This window comes from Arctopsyche grandis, chromosome 8, assembly GCF_051622035.1.
Source record: "Arctopsyche grandis isolate Sample6627 chromosome 8, ASM5162203v2, whole genome shotgun sequence".
Lineage (NCBI taxonomy): Eukaryota > Metazoa > Arthropoda > Insecta > Trichoptera > Hydropsychidae > Arctopsyche > Arctopsyche grandis.
In genome coordinates, this window is record NC_135362.1 from 26,069,314 (window position 1) to 26,086,909 (window position 17,596).

Here is a 17,596-nt window from a genome sequence, read left to right on the forward strand (position 1 = left end):
ATTGTCGCAAGTTTTAGCCGGAAACCATACTTTTTCGACCAAACGGTTTGACAGCTGTCAAATGTCATTTGTATGTAATTTTTAACATAACCTACGATTACAAACATTTCGTCCTGTTCTTTGAATAAATCTTTAACCAACTGTGAATTTATAATTTTTTATTAGCAATTATTATATTTTCATGAATATAAAAATTGATTTGTTTAATTATTTAAAAGTATGGACCTGATATGCGAGTTGGCGATAGATGCCAAGCAAGGAGCCTTGCGTGCCGTAAGATTCAATGGTAAGAAATGATTTCTGTTCGTACAATCAAGAACCATCAGCAGAATCCATTATACAGCATGGGGTGGAAAGAATTTGATGATTTGACACATAAAAATGAATACTTTCATTAATTTTCAAATTACTAATCGTCCACCCCGTGTACATATGAACTTATCCTCGTACAAATCCATCACCATATTTACGATCACATTCTCTCCAGTCGATGGCTCTTATTGTTTGACTTGCGGAAGTGACAAAAAGATCAAACTATGGAACCCGTATCGAAAGCTAATGTTGAAGTGTTACGGCGGCCATGGCAACGAGGTTCTGGATGCAGCGGGATCCTGCGACAGCAGCCAGATCGTCTCGTGCAGTAGCGACAAATCAGTGATACTTTGGGACGTCAGCACAGGACAAACTATCAGACACATACGCGGACACGGCGGTAGCGTTTGTTGCGTCAAGTCAGTACCCAATCAATACCATATAAAATAAAAATAGTCGACAAAAACTAATCATACTCTCTGTAGATTCAACGAAGAATCTACAGTCGCCATTTCAGGTTCGCATGACAACACCGTCATGTGTTGGGACATGAGGACTAGAAAAAGCAGCCCGATTCAAGCAAGTTTACCGACGCATTATCACTTTGTAATATTTGACGGTATTCTAAATTTTATTTGTATTTTGTTACAGACTTTGAACGATGCCAAGGATTGTATAAGTTCGATTCAAATTTCGGATCATGAAATATTGACAAGTTCTTTTGACTGTCACACCAGGATTTACGATTTGAGGAATGGACAGATGTACTCCGATTTCATTGGCGGTGTGTTATATAGTATATTAACACTAAAAAATATACCTAGCTTTATCTGAAGACATTTGCACATATATATATGCATATATAATATCGATCTCAGGCTCCAAAGTCATCCAAAACACATATATGATCTAGGCTAGGGTATTATATACCAAATTTAATGGTTCTACATTGAAACTGTGGAGTTGCATGGCAATCAAAATCACCTAACTTATAGTGTTTACACTCTGAGACTTTTTATCGAATAGCCCAGGTTCATATTATCCAAAAGAAACCCACCATCAATTTCAAATAATCCATCTAAACATACTGAGCAACAAAAAAAATATATCAGAGTGGAGACTAATCATTGCCTACTAAGTTTGGCCCACTGAATTCGAATATGATATTGATTTTCGTTGGTTCGCTCTTGTTTATGAGATATGAGCGATTAAAAAATTGCGCAGTTTTTTGGCTTTTGTTGTTTTTAACTCAAAATCTAGTATTGCTGTGTTCAAAGTGATTATCGGAATCAGGACCGCTCTTTAATTTTATCAACATTTGTATAAATCATATTGATAAAAAAAAAAATTCATTCAAGTAGTGCAAAAATCTTATCTTGTGATAAATATTGTATGAGAAATATAGTGTTGAAAATTTTAATCACAATAAAAATTAATCAGAAAAACAGACAAAAAACCAAAACGTTTGGTTCTGAACAGGACCAGATGACAAGAGAGACTGGACGTTTTCAAGTTCATTCATGAAAATATAGTGTTTTTACTCCCAATCCCACATCTAAAACATTGTTTTTTCGATGACCAACCAATACTCAACATCCTTGAAGAAATACATCTGGCAGTTGCAAAGATAATAGAACATAAAAGACCTAGCTCTATGCGAACCAAAGCTATACCTGCTATCCCGTTATATCCCTGAATTATAATTTGGGTGTGTTACAAGTTGCAACTTGCAACAGTAATCCACAAGTATACAAGACAACCTAAACACATTTTTAAAAGTACAATGTCTTGTTTCGTATTTTTTAAGGAACATAATTTATTGACTCCCATTTATTTCGGCCGCCTGTGTGTGTTGCACACATTTGGTAGGCGCGTAATCAATATTCAGATGTTGTTTCTATTGATTGTGATTTTCTATTGCTTTAAAATACTTATTATTAATTATCTAGCAAATTTTTTAAGTCAAAAATATTATTCGTGTATTTATTTGGCCAGTTTTTTATGTCACCGTGCTTATACGAATTGGTTTTCTACTTCAATGTTTTATTTTTATCTAAACGTACAAACTCGAGCGGTAATTTTAATGTTGTATAGTGTTGGGTGTATATGTATAATAGATAAAAACACTTTATAATTTTATATATTGTAATTTTTATTAATTTGTAATGACTTTTTTTTTTCATCTACTTTTAGCTTCAATTACATATGCTTCTTTAACACACGATGGACAATGTATAGTTATATCTTCAGCTGATAGTACAATAAGACTCATAGAAAAACAAACAGGAGAACTTTTAGCAACGTAAAAAATATATTTATATAATAATTATTATACATAATATAATGTTTGGATCAAATTTATCGGGATCAAATGATTTTTTTTAGGTATTCCGGCCACAAGACTGAAGACTATTCAATAGAAAATTTAATCAGCAACACAGATTCGAACATCATGTCAGGATCGGCTTCTGGTGAAATTTGGTGTTGGGATTTGATGACGTCGAAAGTCGTCAGGCGCTACTATCATTCAGCGGACTCGGTGGTACATTCTTTGACTGGGCATCCAAACAAAGACATATTCATCAGTGCGTCTAAAGGAGAATTTAAATTGTGGACTCCTCCAGAAGATAAATAAATATGTTCTACAGTAAAATTACTATTCATCTATATGTTCATCTATATATGGATTGACGGTGAATTCTTGCGATTTGATGTAAGTAATAGCCGGAGCTGCCATGTCGAACAAGTACTCGTGAACTCCGGACCTTCGCGCGATATCCTTCGGCACATCTCCTGTCTTGTTTAACACAAACGGGTCGATATCGGGATGAAGCAATATCAACTGCACCATTTTCCAACAGTGACTCAAAGAAGTTGCGATGTGTAACGGCGTTTGATCTACAATTCGAATTAATAAAATCTTATATACAGACATAAAAGTTGTTTCATTTGAATATGTATCAGTAGTCAGTGCTGTCATCTGGAACGGTCTCCGTGACGAGACAGAATGTTCAATTACAGAAAACGCAAATATCGGAAGGCAAAGATCGAAAATCGAAAGATCTTAAGTCGAAAGATCAAAAAAAATGGTGCATGGTAAACGGTACATACTCACTTAATTTGCGCGAGCAGGATACAACAGGAACAAGAGGAACAGGCTTTTCCTCCCGTATTAATGTGCGCGAGAATACGGGAGGAAAAGCATGTTCCTCTTGTTCCTGTTGTATCCTGCTCGCGCAAATTAAGTGAGTATGTACCGTTTACCATGCACCATTTTTTTTTGAGCTTTCGATTTTCGATCTTTGCCTTCCGATATTTGTGTTTTCTGTAATTTAACATTCTGTCTCGTCACGTAGACCCCATTTGGAAACCCCTTATTCAAATATTTGTTTTGAAACTGAATGACACGTAAATTGAGGGGATAAAACAGAGCTTGCAGTTTACCATAGACGGTGTTTTTCCTGTTGAAACAAAGCAACTGCTTTTGTCTACTACTGTAAACAAAAGAAGACAGTTGGAGCTGTGTATCCAAAAGGTTGCTCAAAAAAGCGTTTTAAAACTAGACTCGCACTCAAGACTAAATGAGATAAATCTATTCCTCCAAATATTGAGTAAACTATTCAATCCATCTGTAGCAGGTACAAAATCTAATACTAATGTTAAAGAAACAGTTTTGTTTTTTAGAAACCTGCCATTGTTTAATGTATTCACAGAGGCTCAATGTTTGAAAGGATATCAGCACTTTTTTAGACAAGTAATATAGAGAATTTAAAGTGAATCCACTCCGGATATATTGCTATTATTGATGGCAACAAAAATTAAATATGAAGAGTTTGGTTGCGCCATTCTGAAATCTATTTGGTGTCCCGTCAATAGTGTGGATGCTGAAAGGTATTTTAGTAAATACAATATAATTGTTACCGATCGTTGCACGAATCTCAAAAAATAATCTGTAGAAATATGCTCCATGATGATTTTTAATAAATTTTAATTGGTATTTTATTTTTATATTCATGTTTTTTTCATTGTAATTTTAATTCCAAAACATTTTTGAATTTTTCTATTATTTTTTAATTGTCTTTAAATTGTATATATGTATATAAATTTTATTAAAATTCATCGAAATTTTTTATTATTTAAAATTAAACTCTTCATAAAAATAGATGCTAAAATTGAACATTTTTAATGCCCTAAAACGCTAAAATGCAAAATGAAAATGCTAAAATTGACAAAAATAGATGCCCAAAATACGTGTCTCTACTAATAAGTATTGAATCAACCTCCGGAACTGTGAGCATTGACGTCAGCGCCTGCGGCAAAGAGTCGGCCTATACAATCTGGATGATTCCAGTGGCACGCTGAGTGCAATGGCTGCCAGCCCATTTTAGTTCGAGCCGACACGTTTGCACCATACGATAGTAATACATCTATGATATCTAAGTGGTTGTTATAGCAAGCTCTGTAAATAAATAAACAAATTAATCAAATTCATAACAAAATTCAATATTTTACTAGCAACATTGTTAAAAACCTATGCAATGGAGTGTATGAGTCATCGTCGATGACGTTGTTGAGTTCGGAATTACTTTCAAGCAGACTTCTTAAGACGTCGACCTTTCCATTTTCAGCAGCCCATAGTATTTCCTTTTCCGGAGTTTCTGAAACAGATGAATATATTTTTAATAAAGCAAATAAATTATATTGAATTTCATTGAGACATCTATGGATTTAGACTTGTACATAAATTTTTACACATTGTACATAAATCAAATTCAGATATTTGTGACAGCGCATAGGATGACTTTTGCCAATTTGAGGAACCGTTTCAACAATGAAATCAGATAAATTTGGCAAACTCTGATAAGAAACGATCGACAAATATCCAAGTGTAACCACCAGTATTAACCCTTTGCCCGCGGCAATAAATATAGCGAACAAGCCCTGTACGCGACACCTTTTTCGCGAATTTGGCAATCGAGTTTTCGACCTTAAATACAGATTTTAATATTTAATCAAGTAACCAGATATGTTAATTAACACAAAGTATTATTTTAAACAATAAAATACATAATATATCTCGTAGTTTTGGATTAATTGTCAAATAATCATTCTTTCTAATTGTATGAATACGTGACGTCACATAAACGAGGTTTCAGTATGATTCCACAAAAAACAAATTTTTAACTGGTATATATTCATTTTAAGCAAATTGAATAGATGGCATTCAACTCTCAGTAATATAGTCAACCAATTTTGAATCTTAAAACAGTTGAAATAGGCGCATATAAGCCTCAAAATCCCGTGCAAAGTTCATAAATTCTATGGAAGACAGCAGCGCTACAGACTTGTCGCCCAAAGCTTCCATAAAAGACGGCCGCAGACCAACGGTTAAAGATTAGCACGGGATCGAACCCAGTAATGTCTCGGTGCTAAACGTAAACGCAACTTTGCTGGCTTTGAATGTACCGTGTGGATTCGTCTCTTCGGTAACACCCTGGTCGGCATCAGCGTCGTCCCAACCAGAGACGAACATGCCTCTAGTTTCTGGAGAATTCTTCTTCTTCTTGATCTCCTCGCTGAGGCGGGACATGTTGCTTGGATTCAACACGTCCCGTTCCTCATCAGAACTTATGTCACCCATACTTTCACCTGCGATAAAAAAGTAATTAAATATCGAATATATTGAAACTGGTTAAGATGTTTGCGTTTTACTTCAGTTTGAAAAACATAATGTTTTAAAGATGTATGTTTTTTTACACATACAAATTCCGAAGCTACGAACAATAGAAAATAACCTAAAAACGTAATCTGATCGAACGACATGAATATACATATTTTATCTCACCAAAATCTTACAAAACGAATGATTTGAGTAATACAATCATGCATTTAAAAAATGGTTAAAATAATCACCACAATTATAAAAAAATAACAGCCAAACTTGAACTGTCAAACTGACAGTAAATCACTCTTGCCAACAATAATTCATATCAGCAAAACTTGCAGATTTTTCATCAATTTTGCACGCGTTTATAATTGAAATCCAGTCAGTAAAGTAAGATGTTAGTCATATAGTCTTCTCAAAAATTAAACATATTGAGAACTATCTAAATATATGTATTTGTATAAATTACGCGAAAGCTTTCAACAAAAATGTACAGTTTGTACATATTTTAACACCTTGTGGAAACCTAAGGGAAACGCTACAGTTATTAGCTAAGAAGCTTATTGAAAAGATTAGCTAATTTGAAAAAAAAATCAGTTTTTAAAAATCAATAAGATTGCTTGATGATATTTCCAAATAATTTTTGTATCCTCAATTTTAAATGATGGCTCCTGTTTGTTATTAACTACTAGCACTATGTTTACTAATTCACAATCAATTAATGTAATGTTTTTCTACCTACTTATTGTTTTAGTTTGTAAGTGGATTATTGCGCAAATTGTAATCGCGCGCACAACATTCGTTGTCACAAAAATCGTAAATACTGAATATCTGGCAATCGAGTTTTCGTTAGTATAATATTTCACGTGTCTTGCTTTCGATTGATGGAGTTTTCAGGTGCCAGATCGAGATTTAAGTGACGGGCGCGGGATCACTTTATGCTGAATAATCGCCGAACCATTTTGGTCACAGGCAAACTAAAAGAATGCTAAAAGGATTATTACGCACATTGCGATTGCACAAAAAAAAACAATCTTTGCCACGAAAATCGCGAATGCGGAATATTTAGCACCCGAGTTTTCAATAGTATGATGAACTTTTGCCAGATGTTCCGTGATAGCGATCTTAGTGACTTTTGTGCACAAGCGTTTTATGCGCAATAATCACCGAATTAAAAGACTATATCAAATAAGTAAATACACTAGTTAATCAATAAATAGCACAGTTTTCTCGAAATTTTTATTTTATTTTATTTTTTTACTATTTTTAATTTATACCTGGAAGGCCTAACAGGTAACCCCAATGCGCCTTCCTGGCCAGAAACACTCACATAGAGATCTATTGTCAAATATGTAAATTTGCAGCATTTTTAAAAAATTCAGTGAAATTCTGATCGACCTGGAGTCACAAATCAGAAACATTATATGCTAACCACTAGTGTATTCTGCTGGTTAAATAAACATTATACTATTTTGCTTGAGAATCTAAATAATAAACAAATAAGAAAAAATCGGTAAACGGACTACTAGTCATATGTAAACCAGTCACAGAACAACCGGTCGTTCTAGATCGGTCACACGTGATCACCCGTCACACTAAAACTGGTCACACCCTAAAATCGGTAAATCAGTTTTCTCGTGACCGATTTTAGGGTGTGACCAGTTTTCTCGTGACCAGTTTTAGGTTGTGACCAGACGGGTGATCACGTGTGACCGATCTAGAGCGACCGGTTGTCCTGTGACCGGTTCACATTTGACTAGTAATCACCGAACCAAAAAATCATTTGTTATCGTTTTGGTTTATAGCTGTAAGCCGTGTTTAATTTGGACCAATAATTAATCAGAGGATCATGGGCTCAGCTTCTTGTAAATTGTCATAAAGCTTTTTGCGAGATGGAGTGCAGACTTTGCCTTTGCCCTGTTCCAGCCGAGTCTTCCGTCTCCATTCATGACAAACCTCAATCCCTGGTCGAACGCATTTGGACTAGCTGTCAGCTACGAGTCGGTTCGATTTCTTTTAACTTATACCATCTGATTAGTCAGTCTCGTTACTTCTACATCATTTGCAGGTTGAGATTGATGACGGATTGCCTGATACGATATGTCCAACGTGTGACAGTAATTTGGAATTACTCGGTAGCTTTCGAAAAGTTTGTATTCGAAGTGCTGAAACATCCAAACCGAAATTAAATAAATGTTTGCAGATCAAACCGGAAGAAACTTTGCTTGAAGATTTAGTATGGGAGAATGAGCCGGGTGTTAATTCCTCAGAAAATAATGACAAAATAAGTAAAGAGAAATCGAATGCTTCAAAAGTAAGCGATTCCTAAAAAAACATTAATTTAATTAAAAATATAAATTCACCGTTATTGGTGTCTCATCTCACTATAAAAATATCACACACTTGTATGACGTTTGATTTATTTTACAGATCCACTCAGGAAAAGCTACTTCTGATCACAATACGGAAATAATAATCGATATTGAACCTCCATTACCGGAAACTGCAGATAAAATATTTTCCACACATTCTATTATGTTCAAATGTAACATTTGTTTAAAATCATTTGCTAGAAAATCTTACCTTGTGGACCACGAAAGATCTCATACTGGAGAAAAGCCACATAAATGTGATATATGTTTAAAAACGTTCACTCAAAAGTCAAGTCTTTCCACACATAAAAGATCTCATACTGGGGAAAAGCCATACAAATGTAACACATGTATAAAATCGTTTGCTACAAAATCTATCCTTGTGGCACATGAAAAATCTCACACCGGGTTAAAACCGCATAAATGTGATATTTGTTTAAAATCATTTACTCAAAAGTCTTACCTTGTGGGACATATCAGTTCTCATAGTGGTGTATTTCCACACAAATGTAAAATTTGTTTAAAATCATATACAAAAAAATCGAACCTTGCAATACATGAAAGATCTCACGCTGAACAAAAACCGTACAATTGCCTTGTTTGTTTTAAATCATTTGTTATGAAATGTGAGTTTGTGAGACATGAAAGATCTCATACTGGGGAAAAGCCTTACCAATGTGATGTTTGTTCAAAATCGTTTACTCAAAAAGGTAGTGTTGCTGTACACATGAAAACGCACACCGGAGAAAAACCTTTCCAGTGTGATATTTGTTTAAAATCATACGCTATAAAATATGACCTTGTGAGACATGAAAGATCTCACACTGGAGACAAACCTTACAAATGTAACATTTGTTTAAAATCATTTGCTATAAAATCTTATTTTTTGAGACATGAAAAATCTCATACTAGAGAAAAACCATACAAATGTGATATTTGCCTCAAATTATTTGCTCAAAATAATAGTTTGGATGTACACATGAGATCTCACTCCGGCATAAAACCGTTCAATTGTAAGATTTGTTTGAAACCATTTGCTAAAAAATCTTACCTTGTGGTACACGAAAAATCACACACTAGGCAAAATTTATTCAAATGTGATATTTGCTTGAAATCATTCACTCAAAAGTCTTACATTTCCAGGCATATGATGTCGCATACTGGGGAAAAGCCGTTCAAATGTAGCATGTGCTTAAAATCCTTTGCTACAAAATCTGAATTCGGAAGACATGAAAGATCTCATTCCGGGGAAAAGCCACACAAATGTGATATTTGCTTCAAATCATATACTCAAAAGTCTAGCCTTTCCGTACATAAATTGTCTCACAGTCGAATAAAGCCACACAAGTGTGATGTTTGCTTAAAATCATTTACTACAAAATCTGACTTTGTGAAACATAAAAGATCTCATACTGGGGAAAAGCCATACAGTTGTAATATTTGCCTAAAATCATTTACTCAAAATTCTGGCCTTTCCACGCATAAGATATCTCATAAAACCACATAAATAAAGATTATTTAAAGGTTTTATGACGCCATCTTGTGAGTTGGGACCGATTTGGCCACGTTGGTGGCTGCTACTTTACTTCCGTCACATCAAATAGTCATGTTTACAATAATACCGTGATTTCATTCCTTTCGTCCCACAATTTGTTTAAGATTAATTGCCAAAAAATCTGGCGAACTTTCTTAAATATATACAACAGTGGCTGTTCGTAGGCAATATTTTGCATGTATGTACCTGTATATAGGTTCTTCATACAAAACCGATTTGATTGGCTGCTGCAGTACCTCAATTCGTATGGACCATGCCTTAAATATATTCTACACACTATTGTAAATGTATAGAATCTATACATCTAATAAATATATATAAACTATGTATATTGGTCACATTTTTCATTTGTTCTATTCATTTACTTTATATGTTGATAGAAATTAGCGGAGTGTTGGGGCGGAGCTCAGTACAATGGAGGAATGGGGTTTAACTAGGTATTGCATCACCAGTAAATCGCCAAAATTTCGCCATCAATGATTACCAGAAATTACATATACAGGCATATTATTGCATTAAAATCGATGCAAATGGGGCGTATTGTGGACTAGGTAGTCTGGATTTTTGTTTATTTTCAGTATAAAATGTCTAAAATTTTGAGCAGGATAAATAGAAGGTATGCAAGGCAGTAAACTCGTCATATTTATCTTTTGTTATAGGTCTTGAAATGTTAAACAGTGGTAACATAGTAATAGTAACTCATTAATATTAGTAATAGTTATCTTGTACAACCACTGATGTATTCGTAAGAGTGGCTACACTGATGCATGCTTAAGAGTGGCAACACAGACCAACCAAGTCATAATAAATACGACCAGACGGTTGTTTCAATTATTATTATAAACTAGTGTCGGGCCCGTTGATTTCATTACAAATTATTACAAATGGACTCATTTATTTATTTTTAATTATTTACGGTTCTGTCTAGGTTAACTTTTTAGGAAAAGTACCCACATACAGTTGTCTAATCCACGTAATTCTTTTCATGTACCCGTAATGGGAGAAACTATTTACCGTTTAACTTGAATTTGCATGTGTTTAATTATTTAACTTCCAATTCTTCAACGTTTTTTTATAGAACTACTTTTTTTTAGAACTGTTGAATTCAGATATTTTATATATGTTGACTACACCAAAATTGTATTCCGTGAGTGACCAAGAGATGCCAATGATTTCTTTATTTATTTAAATCAATGATTTCTTCCCCAACAGTGAAGTTTTTTTCATATATATTTTTTTAAGAATGGTAAAAACTGCACATAATTGCCAACGTAGGTGGATGATAATTTCTTAAATTATGTACATAAGATGTAAATAATAGATTAATAAAAACATATGATTTCTGGGGTAAACGGATTATTTCGCGCATACGACAAACATTGCCACGAAATCATTAATACGGAATATCTGGCTCTTAAGTTCGCGTGTGTAGTTCTAGATCAGTGATTCTTAACCTTTTCAATGAGCCGCACCCCTTTGAATCTGAAAATATGTTCCCGCACCCCCTTGAAAAATGAGTTTTGGAATCTTTAATTTAGAAAAATACATTTATTGCAAGCTTTTTTTTCTTAGCGCACAGATATGCCACTTGATAGAACACTTTTAACAAGGACTTATGAATTTTTGCGCCACATAATTTTGTGTTTGTACCACTAACATCAAATCGAGCCTTCTTTGACTTCAACATGTTCAGACTATGGCCTGCACCTTCACCACCATGCACATTGTTGAAATGTTCCAACAACTTTGATGGTTTAAAATTGGAGTTTGACAACATCTTGGAACATAAGATGCATTGAGGTCGTTGTGTATCATCTTTTTATGTTGTACAAGTGAATCCGTAACCAACTTAATTGTCTTTCCACTGGCGTTTTTTTGACATGGCGGGGTTTACTACGGTCAATTAAATAATAATTAGAAATAATGTAAATTCTTACGTTTGTGTGATCATTATATCCTATTCGGGCTTTAATCACTGAACAATTAAGTATATATCTGTTTCTGCTTTAAAATGGTAGATAACGTTAGCAATCAAACTTTCGTGTGTATACACATGCTAGTCTCAAGAAAATTTTTGCTATACTGCCACTGTCGCACAAACAATTGTAAACAGTATACCAGTAGAGACGACGGTGTGCAAATTCTGAGAAAACTTTCGTTATTATTTGCGAGAATTGAGGATAGAGCAAGATGCGATATCCTGACATAAATTATATTATTTTAGTTACAAGGACTCATGCCCTTTCGTCACGAAAAAAATTGGCCGATGACATCGAATATAAAAATAGTTTTCAAATATCACAAAACTAAATTTATTTTGTTAGAAACTACTCCCGTAGCCCCTGATATACCTTCTCGCACCCCATGGGGTACCTGCACTCCCAGCTAAAAACCACTGGTCTACATACATAGATGGATGAAATTTTCAGGTGCTAGGTGTTCCATGATCGAGATTTAAGTGACGTGTGTGAGATAATTTTGTGCGGAATAATCACCGAAACGATAATTATATAAATTATGTACATATGATGTAAATAAAAGTTAAAAAAAAAGATGTGTTGCTATTGTAGTTTATAGCTGAAAACTGCAAGCTATTTAAACCAAATCACAAATGACAAATTGACAGTAAATATCACACTTACGCATTTACATCATACATTTGCTTTTCTTGTTTTGTGGCTTTTTTGTGAGATGGAATGTAGACTTTGCCTTCGTTTCTCTCCATCTGAGACTTCTGTCTCCATCTATAACAATCCTTATCCACTGGTTCAACGCATTTGGACCTGCTGTCAGCTGCAGGTCAGTTTCGGTTTCTTTTGACTTGTAACATCTGATTAGTAAGTCTCATTTCCGCTTCACCATTTGCAGGTTGAGAGAGATGACGGATTGCCAGATACGATATGTCCAGCGTGTGACAATAACCTAGAATTGCTTGGCAGTTTTCGAAACGTTTGTATTCAAAGTGACGAAAAATCTAAACTGAGGATAAATGAGTGTTTGCAGATCAAACCGGAAGAGATTTTGCTTGAAGATTTAGTGTGGAAGGATGAATCCAGTATCGATTCGCCGGTAAACGTTTGTAAATCTCTCGTCACTGACAAGTCAAATAATAGAGAATTAGAATGGATCGATTCTAAGCAAAACGTCCATTTAATTGAAAATACAAATTCACTGGTAAAGTGATATCTAATACCAGTGTAAAAATATCACACATATGAAATGATATAACATGCGTTTTATTTTACAGATGCGTGGAGAAAAAGTTGCTTCGCGTGGTTCTAAATCGGAAATAATTATCGATATTGAGCCTTTATCATTACCAATAACTTCAGATAAAATATGTTCCACACATTCTAATATTAACAAATGTAATATTTGTTCAAAATCATTCGCTATAAAAGATCACCTTGCGGAACATGAAATATCTCATACTGGAAAAAAGCCGTACAAGTGTGATATTTGCTTGAAATCATTCGGCCGAAAATCTTATCTTGTGAGGCACACTAAAAGATGTCATAATGGGGTAAAACCACACAAATGTAACATTTGCTTGAAATCATTCCTTAAGAAAGCTCACTACGTGCGACATGAAAGATCGCACTCCAGGGAAAAGCCCTACAAATGTGATATTTGCTTAGAATCGTTCTCTCAAAAGCATACTCTAACGGCACATATAATATCTCATACTGGAGTAAAACCACACAAATGTAACATTTGCTTGAAATCATTCCTTACGAAATCTCACTACGTGCGACATGAAAGATCGCACACCGGCGAGAAGCCCTACAAATGTGATATCTGCTTAAAATCGTTCTTTGAAAATTCTACTCTCACCACACATAAAATATCCCATACTGGGGTAAAATCACACAATTGTAACATTTGCTTTAAATCATTCGTTACAAAATATAACTACGTGCAACATGAAAGATCGCACACCGGCGAAAAGCCGTACAAATGTGATATATGCTTAAAATCGTTCTCTCACAAGCCTTCTCTCAAGAGACATATAATGTGTCATTCTGGGGTAAAATCACAAAAAAGTAACATTTGTTTGAAATCATTCCTTACAAAATCTAACTACGTGCAACATGAAAGATCGCACACCGGCGAAAAGCCGTACAAATGTGATATATGCTTAAAATCGTTCTCTCACAAATCTTCTCTCAATAAACATGTAATGTCTCATTCTGGGGTAAAATCACACAAATGTAACATTTGCTTTAAATCATTCGTTACAAAATATAACTGCGTGCAACATGAAAGATTGCACACCGGCGAAAAGCCGTACACATGTGATATATGCTTAAAATCGTTCTCTGACAAGTCTTCTCTCAGGACACATAAAATATTTCATACTGGGGTAAAACCATACAAATGTAACATTTGCTTGAAATCATTCCTTACAAAATCTAACTATGTGCAACATGAAAGATCGCACACCGGCGAAAAGCCGTACAAATGTGATATCTGCTCAAAATTGTTCACAAGTACGTCTAACCTTTCAAGGCATATGAGCACTCATACTAGGTTAAAACCACACAAGTGTAACAAGTGATGAAATCATTCGTTACACCACCGAAAATCCTAACAATTGTTATATTTGTTTAAAATCGTTCTCCCAAAAGTCTACTCTCACGGCACATATAATATCTCATACTGGGAAAAAAACTATACAAATGTGACATTTGTACAGAATCGTTCACTCATAAAAGTTATCTAATTATACACATGAATACGCATACCGGAGATAAACCACAAAATTTCGATGTCTACTTAAAAACGTTCACTACGAAATATGAACTTATGAAAATTCTTACTTGGAAAAAGCTGAACAAATACGAAATTTGTTTAAAATCTTTTCCTGAAAAATCTTACCTTGCTTAAATTTGAAATATACACCCCATATAGGGTGAAAACCACACCGGTGTGACATTCGCTTAAAATCATTTGTTGTAAAATTTATACATATGTGAAACTCTAGGGTTATCAGCGCCCCTAATGCAACTTTCTACTCGGCGCCCTTACAATTTTTCCAAAAAAAAAAAAAATTAAAACCGTTACAATTTGTTATTCATATATGTATAACCTATTCATCATATTGTACTTTCATGTATACAGAACAATAGCTCTGACCAATTTATCCAGTTACTGAAAGGGCATAGAAACTACATATGAATGTTGAAAAATAAATTTGTGGGTTGACGTTATTTTACTGCAAGATTTTGAGACAAAATCGTTTTGATGCCAAACTCGATAATGATTTAGATTTTAATTTCAAAAGTGTGTATTCTTTTTAGAATGCGGTTAATGATAATATATTACATCAACCATTGAGACCGTCTCTTCCATCGCCAATTAAGACGAAAATGAGAATAAATCTAAACAAACAGCGAAGGAATGAGGGCCGCATATACAAGAATAAGATGAGGCAAAATCCTGCACGCACTCTAGGTACCATGTGTAAATGTCCTATGAAATGCTACATAAAAATTCCTTTGGCAATGAGAATTACCATTTTTAACGCTTTCTGGGGTCTTGAAGATTTTAACCAACAAAATGCATACCTTTTTTCAAACATACAATGTATTAACGTTAAAAGAAGATATGGATGTACTAGGGCCGACGAGTCTTACAGGCAAAAAAGTTTCATTTTTAAACTGAAAATCAGCGGAGAAGATATTCGTGTATGTAAGAAATCATTCCTAAGTATACACGGTCTTCAAAATAATCGGGGACGTATTAATAAAATTCAAATTAAAATTAAAGTATGCCGGGTTCCTACAACAGACAAACGAGGTAAACATACCAATAGACCCAATAAGATAAGTGGAGCTCGTTTGGCTAGCATCCACGATCATATTGCTGCCATACCAAAATATCAGTCCCACTACAGTCGTACTTCCAATCCTGATAAAGCATATTTAAATTGTGATATAAATATTGCGTCTCTTTATAATACTCATTACCTTAAATACTGTGAAGAAATAAATTGTGAACCTGTATCTGTAGATAAGTATAGACGAGTATTTTGCCAAGAGTATAACATCGGTTTCAAACTTCCGAAATCCGATACGTGTAAAACGTGTGACACACGTGATAAAAAAATGGGAAATGAAACTGATGAGGAACAAAACAGACAGTTGAGTATTGAGAAGGAACTTCATCTCAGATATGCCGAGAGCATGAAAACAAAAATGAAAACTTTGTCTTTATTAGCCAAAGAAAATTCTGACGTTCATGTAATAACTATAGATTTACAGCAAACCCTGCCCACTCCTAAACTTACATGCGGGCCAGCATTCTATCTACGAAAGCTATGGACATTCAATGTTGGAATACACGATTGTGGCCAAGATGTGGGCTACATGTTTCTGTGGGATGAGTCACAAGCAGCAAGAGGAAGTGATGAAATTGGAAGCTGCATACTGAAGTACTTGAAATTAAGAAATTTAGAGGGTAAACGTTTAATTATATTTTCTGATGACTGTTGTGGTCAGATTAAAAATTGGAATATTACATCTCTATGGACATATTTAGCCTCTTCGGGTAATTTTGACGAAATTGAACACAATTTTTTAATCTCTGGACATACAAACTTGCCGTCTGATAGGAGTTTTGGAAAAATCGAAAAATACCTTAGGGCACGAGAACCAAACATTTACTCACCAGATCACTGGAGAGAGGTTATCGAGAAGTGTAGTAAAAATAAAAAGTTTATTGTGACGAAAATGGAAATAAACGATTTTTTTAGCCTTTCAAACCTTAAAATCAATATTAATACTAATAAGAAAGTTTGTGAAGATGGAACTCTATTAAAATTTGCAGAGGTAGTTTGTTTTCATTTTGCAAAAGATTTTCCTCTACAAATGAAAATTAAATATAGTGAAAATGCAATTTATACTGAAGTAAACCTAAAACAAAAAGAACGATCTGTCCAAGATGTAAATTTAATTCCTAAATACAGCGCACCTCGAAAAATTAATAGTAAAAAAGTAAAAGACGTTTTAACACTGTTGCCTTATATACCAGTCACACACCATAATTTTTATAATAATCTCATCGCTGAACCTGAGGAGCCCACAGAAGAAAAAAATGAACTGATAGGGTAATCGTTATTTTTTGCTTTTATTTTATATTGGTCTTTAGTGCCACTTTCATTTTATTTTATTAGTACCACTTGTGCTCATTTCATATTCATATAAAATTTATATTAATTAAACTAAATTTAATGTATAATGTACAAATTAATGATGACAATGTCATGTCATATCTTTGTATGTAATTATTAAAAAAAATTGGTGGAAAATAGTGTCAACCCACAATTTTTTATATGCACCATTTTATGTTTAAAAACTAATTTAAAATGTATAATTTTAAAACTTATTAAAAATATTGACCTGATCGTGATATTTTATACAAAAAAAACCTCAAATTCGTATTTGGGTATGGCTTCCAGGTAAGACCCAAATGAAATGCAAAAAAAAACTTTCCGTTTTTCTTTTGCTTGACCGTTCATCATTTGTTTTCCTTGTTCTAATAATTTGTCTAAAACTATACCTATTCAGAATTTTCTGATCGAAAACTAAAAAATTTATATGTACATATATATAAAAAATAAAAATAAATAAATATGTAAAAAGAATAAAATAAATAAATGTAATAATTTTGATGATTTTTTATAGATACCAA

The 17,596-nt window shown here is 33.9% G+C and overlaps 5 protein-coding genes across 6 annotated transcripts; 4 read left to right on the plus strand and 1 right to left on the minus strand.

The window, feature by feature from the left end:
• On the plus strand, nucleotides 1-3,247 carry LOC143915065 (WD repeat domain-containing protein 83). 2 transcript variants are annotated; one of them, XM_077435489.1, is made up of 7 exons: nucleotides 29-142; nucleotides 219-286; nucleotides 488-731; nucleotides 798-891; nucleotides 964-1,096; nucleotides 2,506-2,614; nucleotides 2,698-3,247. In XM_077435489.1, exons 2-7 carry the CDS (start codon nucleotides 220-222, stop codon nucleotides 2,945-2,947), a joined length of 897 nt encoding a protein of 298 aa, XP_077291615.1. In that variant the 5' UTR covers nucleotides 29-142; nucleotide 219; the 3' UTR covers nucleotides 2,948-3,247. The 2 variants fall into 2 exon arrangements, with proteins under 2 accessions (XP_077291614.1, XP_077291615.1); XM_077435488.1 differs by having other exon boundaries at nucleotides 1-286.
• On the minus strand, nucleotides 2,603-6,294 carry LOC143915066 (ankyrin repeat domain-containing protein 49-like). The gene is made up of 5 exons (XM_077435490.1): nucleotides 6,226-6,294; nucleotides 5,779-5,961; nucleotides 4,844-4,970; nucleotides 4,593-4,771; nucleotides 2,603-3,210 (listed from the first exon to the last, which is right to left on the minus strand). Exons 2-5 carry the CDS (start codon nucleotides 5,951-5,953, stop codon nucleotides 2,969-2,971), a joined length of 723 nt encoding a protein of 240 aa, XP_077291616.1. The 5' UTR covers nucleotides 5,954-5,961; nucleotides 6,226-6,294; the 3' UTR covers nucleotides 2,603-2,968.
• A 1,382-nt stretch (nucleotides 6,295-7,676) lies between these two features.
• LOC143915304 (uncharacterized) lies at nucleotides 7,677-13,495 on the plus strand. Its single transcript, XM_077435874.1, has 4 exons — nucleotides 7,677-7,977; nucleotides 8,046-8,291; nucleotides 8,408-9,696; nucleotides 13,356-13,495. Exons 1-4 carry the CDS (start codon nucleotides 7,870-7,872, stop codon nucleotides 13,369-13,371), a joined length of 1,659 nt encoding a protein of 552 aa, XP_077292000.1. The 5' UTR covers nucleotides 7,677-7,869; the 3' UTR covers nucleotides 13,372-13,495.
• Nucleotides 12,394-15,495, plus strand: LOC143915303 (uncharacterized). The gene is made up of 3 exons (XM_077435873.1): nucleotides 12,394-12,703; nucleotides 12,773-13,078; nucleotides 13,152-15,495. Exons 1-3 carry the CDS (start codon nucleotides 12,596-12,598, stop codon nucleotides 14,460-14,462), a joined length of 1,725 nt encoding a protein of 574 aa, XP_077291999.1. The 5' UTR covers nucleotides 12,394-12,595; the 3' UTR covers nucleotides 14,463-15,495.
• Nucleotides 15,274-17,479, plus strand: LOC143915302 (uncharacterized). Its single transcript, XM_077435872.1, has one exon. It carries the CDS (start codon nucleotides 15,274-15,276, stop codon nucleotides 17,014-17,016), a length of 1,743 nt encoding a protein of 580 aa, XP_077291998.1. The 3' UTR covers nucleotides 17,017-17,479.
• Nucleotides 17,480-17,596: the final 117 nt, after the last annotated feature.